This window comes from Oratosquilla oratoria, chromosome 20, assembly GCF_046742065.1.
Source record: "Oratosquilla oratoria isolate Oo_2021 chromosome 20, ASM4674206v1, whole genome shotgun sequence".
Lineage (NCBI taxonomy): Eukaryota > Metazoa > Arthropoda > Malacostraca > Stomatopoda > Squillidae > Oratosquilla > Oratosquilla oratoria.
The window spans coordinates 34,807,363-34,815,075 of record NC_134796.1 but is presented as its reverse complement, the minus strand read 5'-3'; the positions used below and the strand labels follow the sequence as shown (position 1 = coordinate 34,815,075).

Here is a 7,713-nt window from a genome sequence, read left to right as displayed (position 1 = left end):
GCCAAGTTATTAGACGGTATCTTCGTGATCCTGCGTACCATTTTGGAAATTGCAAATAATGGCTGCGCTTAGGATCATGCAGTGGAACTGCCGAGCGATCAACACCGCCTGGGACCTTTTAGTGCAACATCTCGAAAACAACTCATACGAAATAATTGCACTACAGTCCTTACTGAAACGTCCCCACCTTCTACCGGCTCTGCCAGGATACCACTACCCTCCGTTTGTAGGGACTGATGATTCAGGAATGGTGCGCGTCGCCACTTATGTTTCGCAAGGATAGGCTTTTAAGTCCGGGTCGCTGCCTGGCTTCTCCCTGGACGAGGGTTACGAGGTGGTCACTTCCATCACAGTGGAGGAGGGGCGGAGCGTGCACGTCCTGAACTATTATTACCCTGATATGTCTTGTCACTTAAAGTGAATAGGAGTACTTCCTAACAACTGGATGGTGGTAGGCGATTTCATTCGCCGCGATGCTCTTTTTTTTTTTTTTCTTTCTTTTCTTTTGTCCCAGCGGCCCTTGCTGATTTTGGGACTGGCTTTTAATTTACCATGTAATGTGTGTTTGTCATGTAATATGTGTAATATGAGTTTATCATGTAATGTGTGTTGTCTTATCTTTTTAATTGTCATTATTATCTTATACACACACACATATATATATATGTATATATATATATATATATATATATATATATACATACATACACACACACATATATACATATTATGTATGTACATGTACTGTATATATGTAAGTGGAGGATTGGCGGGTAGGGTGGAGTTTAGGGTTTGAGGATTTATCAGTTTTATAGATGAGGTGGGCCGTGAAGACCAGCTGTCTTCGTCCGGCGTCTTTGGGGCTGTTTTACAGCAGGCGTTCAGGAGCTGTGGCAGGGTCACCATGGAGGTTTCGGATGAGGCTAAGATGTTGTTCTAGGTCGGGGCAGAGGATGATGCAGGGGCCTAAGGACATCAGTTTTGAACCACACGAGCAGATAGGCTGTGAGAACTGTGTTCGCCATCGAGTTAGTTGAGGCTGCGATATGGGGGGGCAACAGGGGGAGACTGGGGTTGTTGGCCTTGAGGAAATTCTCTCCCTATTATCCCCGAACACCAGTAGTGGTAACATTTACTACCTTCCACTCACCCCAGATGTCTACATGTTTCATCCGTTACGTATTACTTACCGTAAGCTTACATTCCGTCAGGTAATGAATTTCATTTGCAAACTTGGTTACATCGCCGTGCATACCCTCAGGTGGATGTTTATGAATTTACTTATGCAAATACAGTCACATTTCTGTATATACAGTGTAATTACAGTGTAATGTAAAATATTCATTGTCTTATCCTACTTTAATTCATTTTCCTTTACGTTATCCATTCACTATCATTTGTTTATATTATTCATCTAGTTTCATTCCGTGTAGTACCATTGCCTGTCGTTTATTTTCTTTATCTATTTTTCTCTCTCACTTGAATGCGAGCAGGTTTGTTCATATAATCATGCTTTTGTTTTTATTTAATGTAGCGCCATTGCATCCAATTTCTTTTCTCTCTCTCCTTTGTTTATTTTTTCTCTTTCACTTGAATGCGTGCATGTTTGTTTACTTTGTTTACATTTTTTTTTATTCTATTCCTTGTCGTGCCACTGCACTTCATTTCTTACATTTTTCTCTTTTATTCATTTATGTTTTCTCTCTCACTCACATACGTGAAGGTATCGAAGCTGTAGTGACGTTAATAGTTACGTTCTCTAATTCATGTATTCAGTTTTCTCTAATTCGTGTATACCGTTTTCCCGCTTAAACTGTACCCGTAAATCATATTGTCTATGCCAATGTATCGTAAAAATATATTTGATCCTTATTATCTAAATACTCCACATTAATCTATTTATTCAAGTAACATTATTATGATCTTTTTGTTTATGTAAAAATTCAGTTTGTATATACAAAAATGACACTGTATTTGCATAAGTAATCTCATAAACATTCACCTGAGGGTGTGCACGGCGATATAACAAGTTTTGCAAATGACCCAGTCCTCATATCGCTCTCCCGTAGCCAACAGAAGCGGCTCGAAGTGCTGCAAAACACCGCCATGAGGACGATGCTGGGAGGTCCGAGATGGACCAGTGCGTGCGTCATGCAGAACGAGACCCGCCTAGTGCCACTCGCCACCAGAGTAGAACAGAGCGTGGCCTGCCGCGTGGCCAGGGTCCTGCAGCGCGACTCCGAAGGAGTAGCACAGAGAAGACTACGGCTTGCAATGACGCAAGGGAACGATGTCCTCCACCGCAACCCGTGGCTACTCCAGTCCACCCTGGCCACCCGCAGCCTCGCCCACATTAACAGCTGGCGCTGGCCACACGCCGACCTCCCGGCCCCCACCTACCGAGCCCCACCCCCGTGGGAGCCCCCCACAGCAGAGTTCTCCACCACCCGGCTACCGGCCAGCAAGGCGCTCTGCACCACCGAGGAGCTGCGGCATCACACCCTCATGGCGGTGGCGCAGGTGTCTGAGCCGGGCGGTGCCATATACTACACCGACGGCTCAGTCGACCCCGAGAGTAGCAGGACGGGCGCCGCTGCCATCACCGTTGGGACCGAACTGCTCGAGAGGACGCCGGATTACTGTTCCACCCTACAGACAGAGCTTGTGGCCATCCACCTGGCCCTGGAGCACGCCCAGAACCGCCAGGAGGCTACTGTGGTCCTACTTACAGACTCCAGAACGGCGTGGCAGGTCCTCCAGCAGCCGTGCCCCAGCGACAACGTGGGACTCGTCACCGCCATCCTGGGCAGCCTGCAGAGCCTCGCCGCACAGGGACGTCGGGTAAGGCTGCACTGGATGCCCAGCCACGTGGGCGTGCGAGGCAATGAGTCCGCCGACGTTGCTGCAAAAAGAGCCGCTGGCGCTCCCCACGTGACCAGGCACGTGCCACCTAGTCTGTCGTACGTGAAGGCACGAGCCAGGCGTGCACGCAGCCCGCCGCGCCCACCAGACTCACCGGCAGTTAGAAGGAGCAAAAAGACTAGCTGCTTGGTACGCCGCCACCACCGACTATCAGACGTTGAGCGCCTTCCATCAACAGCCCAGGGCGGACGGCGTACTGTTGCAAAGAGTTAGGCTGGGCTACTGCACCAGGGAGGAGCTGTATGACGGCTTCCAAGGGCAACAGTGCGATCACTGCGGTAGGCACAGCCGCCACCCGCTGCTGCACTACCTACTGTCCTGCCCGGCCACGGAGGCCCTCCGACCAGCGCCGCAGACCCCCGCCCACCCTGCAGAAGGCAGCCTCCTCAGCAGTCGGGCAACGAGAGCTGCCCTCCTTGTCCGCCACACGCCCATGGACGTAATGCTTGGGGTGCTCAGGGCGGCGCCCCCCCCTCGCTGACCTCCCTAAACCCTCACCTTCCACCCACTAGGGCACAACAACTCCCCCACTGGCGGGCTGTTGCCCGCAGTGTATGTCAATGTATGTAAAGCTGTACATATTTATACAATAAACCTTTATTAACTTAATTAATTTCGTAGTATTGCTCAAAAAAAACGCTGAATTGCTGCTCCACCCTACAGACAGAACTCATAGCCATCCTCCTGCCCCCGGAGCACGACCTGTACCCCCAGGAGGCTACTGTGGTCCTACTTACAGACTCCAGAACGGCGTGGCAGGTCCTCCAGCGGCCGTGCCCCGGCGACAACGTGGGACTCGTCACCGCCATCCTGGGCAGCCTGCAGAGCCTCGCCGCACAGGGACGTCGGGTAAGGCTGCACTGGATGCCCAGCCCCGTGGGCGTGCGCGGCAATGAGTCCGCCGACGTTGCTGCAAAAAGAGCCGCTGGCGCTCCCCACGTGACCAGGCACGTGCCACATAGTCTGTCATACGTGAAGGCGCGAGTCAGGCGTGCCGCAGCCCACCGCGCCCACCAGACTCACCGGCAGTTAGAAGGAGCAAAAAGACTAGCTGCTTGGTACGCCGCCACCACCGACTATCAGACGTTGAGCGCCTTCCATCAACAGCCCAGGGCGGACGGCGTACTGTTGCAAAGAGTTAGGCTGGGCTACTGCACCAGGGAGGAGCTGTATGACGGCTTCCAAGGGCAACAGTGCGATCACTGCGGTAGGCATAGCCGCCACCCACTGCTGCACTACCTACTGTCCTGCCCGGCCACGGAGGCCCTCCGACCAGCGCCGCAGACCCCCGCCCACCCTGCAGAAGGCAGCCTCCTCAGCAGTCGGGCAACGAGAGCTGCCCTCCTTGTCCGCCACACGCCCATGGACGTAATGCTTGGGGTGCTCAGGGCGGCGCCCCCCCCCCCCTCGCTGACCTCCCTAAGCCCTCACCTTCCACCCACTGGCGGGCTGTTGCCCGCATTGTATGTCAATGTATAGCTGTACATATTTATACAATAAACCTTTATTAACTTATTTTCGTAGCACGGTAAAACCAATTAATTTATTATAATGTTTCCATACGTAATAAACGTAGGTCTCCATCATAATGGTACATTTAAAGAAGTTGGTGATTGTATGAATGTCTCACGTACCTAGAGTCCAGTAGCGAGGATGAGACTATCCTTAACATTAATGCGATTCTATTAGATCTGTAGCTTCACTTTGTTGATATCTAATAGTATATATTGCAAATACTTTGCTAATACCAATGAAAAAATTATGTCACTCGCAAATCTTAGTTCAAATGTTCACCATTAAGCTTCAAACTTTCCTCTTCCCAACTCAACCTTCTGAAAATCTCTTTCAAGCAAGCTGTATTTAATTTTTGTGAAAATGTATTGCCTTGCCGTACTCCTTTCTCGATCACGATCTTTTCTGTGTTTTTATGTAGTCGAATTTCAGCAGTACCTTTCGCATAAATCTTTTCTAGAGCCCTTACGATCTATTCGTTTGTACCTTGCTTGCGTAGCAAATTTAGTATTACTATTTGTTCTACCGAGTCAAAGGCCTTCTCGTAATCTACAAAAGCTAAACAAAGAGGTATATTTTATTCTGTCGTTTTCTCGATTGGTTAGTTTATCACCTGCAAATGATCTAGAGTCAAATATCCGCTTTTAAAGCTTTCCTTTTCTCTCGGTTGGTTTCCATTTGGTTGGTTTCCTTTGTAATCTCTGGTACACAACTAACGTCTACAGATAAATTTACTGACTCAACTACGGTCTTTGACGAGTAAAGCTCTTGGTAAAATTCTTCTACCCTTTTTACCATTCTGTCTCTGCATTTAATGATCTCCCCATTTTTATCTTTCAAACATATCATTTACTGATTGCACACACGCGATGAATATATGTATCAGTGAAAAAAGGGGCTACCGCTTTTATGGGAGTATTGGTGTCCTTTGATACATATACCTCTCCTGTAATTGGACATTGGGTACAGGCAAAGTGTCTGTGCACAGAAATATATTTTGTGTAACTGACAATTTTGTGGTCAACACACTATAAGTGTGGTTTAATTACATTACACCACAGCTAAATCATTCGATAACGATAACCGGGCACTCACAAGGTGTCCATGCAGGTAGATATACAGAAGAATATAAGAACGGAGGTGACTGCAAGGGACCATAAGCCCTTCACTATACAGTTCAATGTCCATGGCATTCTATCATCCCCATCCAGAAAATTATCTAATATTCTCTTAAAACTATTTACAATTTCACCACAGGTACCGAAAATTCGACGGACGCTGCAACAACATCGGGAACCCAACGTGGAGCACGGCCTTCAAGCGCACACTCCCACCTGTATACGCTGACGGTGAGTGCTTCTTCTGTTTTTTTTTTTTTTTTTTTTTTGTAACCAAAAGGTCGGCCTGCCTCAGAGTTCCCCAAACGTTAGTAAAGTACGGGCCACATCTATCGGTGTAAATACAATGGTGGGCGCCAAAAACACAAATAGAATAATGTGTAGATAAATAAATAAATGAATAAATAAATATACCCATCGGTTTTTCCAAATAAACAAAAGTTTATATCATAAGCTGCTGGCCACGTCCATCGTTGTAAACACAACGGTGGGAGTAAGAAAAAAGATAAAGAGATAAATAGATAAACAAATTTATTAAAGAATTAATTAATAATGTCCATAGACCTTTCTAGATAAGAACAAGTTGATATTATAAAAATCGCTTTCTTTGATGAGTCCTCACTAGCTACAGTTTGGGGAAATTTGACCTACCTGTTTTCACGTAAAATGGAGACATGACTTCTCCTGATGAGACCAAAATTTCATTTACTGTGTTATGAGCTGTCTTACAACCAGTCATTTTTTCAACTTAAACTGTAGTAACACAGATGAAATCCGGACCCTAACTGGTGCTGAATGAAATGTGATCATAGAAGATTGTATAAAACACGTTTGTGGAGTAGATTGTTTGAATATTTTTGGCCAAAACCAAATTACTTTATTCAGATTCCCCTAATGCTGGCGGGATTTTTTTTTTTTTTTTTTTTTGGGGGGGGGACTCATATATGGCAGTGGTTACCAATTTAGAGCCCCCCCCCCCGAGCTGTAAAAAGGATAGAGGGGGAGGCGTGAAGCCATTTGCTAAAAAATAATTGTTTAATACGAATAATGAAATAATTAACGTACGGAAAAATTACATACATGAAACTAATTCAAAAAATAGTAATAATAAAGATTAGAACAATCTTCAAAATGACAAATGAAACTAAACATTCTGTACCGCCGTAATGTCGAGGACGACGTAGTTTGAAAACGACGTAGGTCGGGAACGAAATAGGTCGTGAACTGAAGATCGAGAACGGCGTAAGTTGAGGACTCCCCGGAGTAGATAGAATCTAATGCTTTGTCATAAGTCCTTTGACGAAGGTAAAGGTTTGAGATAAGTGTGTGTGCCAAAATCAGCCAAATATTCAATACAAAATTTTCTTCGAAAGACAGAATGTCGAATTGTCAAAATGTCGACACGACAGATGGTCGAATGCGACATAATGTCGAAATATGCATTTCACTGATCATTCGGTCATGTGTGCCTTTTATATTAGTGGCACTTGACTAATCATTACTATAAGAGGTTGTTTGAAGATGGATATTGTTTTAAAGAAAATCTAACTCGGCAAAAAATACGATATTTCCCAAATCACTCGACCCATCATGGCCGCTCGGCATGATTTTCTTCTCTAACATAATGATGAAGATAAAACAACTTAAACAACAGTGACTTATACCAGTTCAATTACAATTGCTCCTTGAAAGTTCCGATGCCACCCTCCAAGGTGGTTTGTCGTTCTCGGTTCTTCTTGGATGACACGGTAGAAAACTTGGCTTTGTCCATGATCCACGACGCAGAGAAATGACGAGGCTGGGTGTACTGGTATTCGTATTGATAGTATCCAATGTATGTTTCTCTGATGTAATTTACGAAAGGGTCACATTCAGCAGTCATATCTGAAATAAATTCATAAAAAGCTTTTGAGATGTCGGATGAAAGGGGGGAACAAAAGCCAAAGCAGTCAGCTGTTTAAGTCTGTGCAAAACCGCTGTCGTTCACGTACATTTCACGCAAGCCCAAACCCATAACCTTTCTCCCGTGCGCTTGTTAAAGAAACAAGCTTCGACCTTCTGCATAGACAGGATATTATTTGTAGCTTCCATAGTAGCACGTTCAAAGTCACTTCTGTAAATATTGACCCTGAGATCCAGACCGCGTTGTGATGCAGCTTCT

At 45.9% G+C, this 7,713-nt stretch overlaps 1 protein-coding gene across 1 annotated transcript; it reads left to right on the top strand.

The window, feature by feature from the left end:
• The first annotated feature begins 1,046 nt into the window (after nucleotides 1-1,046).
• Nucleotides 1,047-7,345, top strand: LOC143036178 (uncharacterized). Its single transcript, XM_076203425.1, has 5 exons — nucleotides 1,047-1,211; nucleotides 2,008-2,981; nucleotides 3,912-4,385; nucleotides 5,692-5,783; nucleotides 7,245-7,345. The coding sequence occupies exons 1-5, from the start codon at nucleotides 1,047-1,049 to the stop codon at nucleotides 7,343-7,345; spliced, it is 1,806 nt and encodes a 601-aa protein (XP_076059540.1).
• Nucleotides 7,346-7,713: the final 368 nt, after the last annotated feature.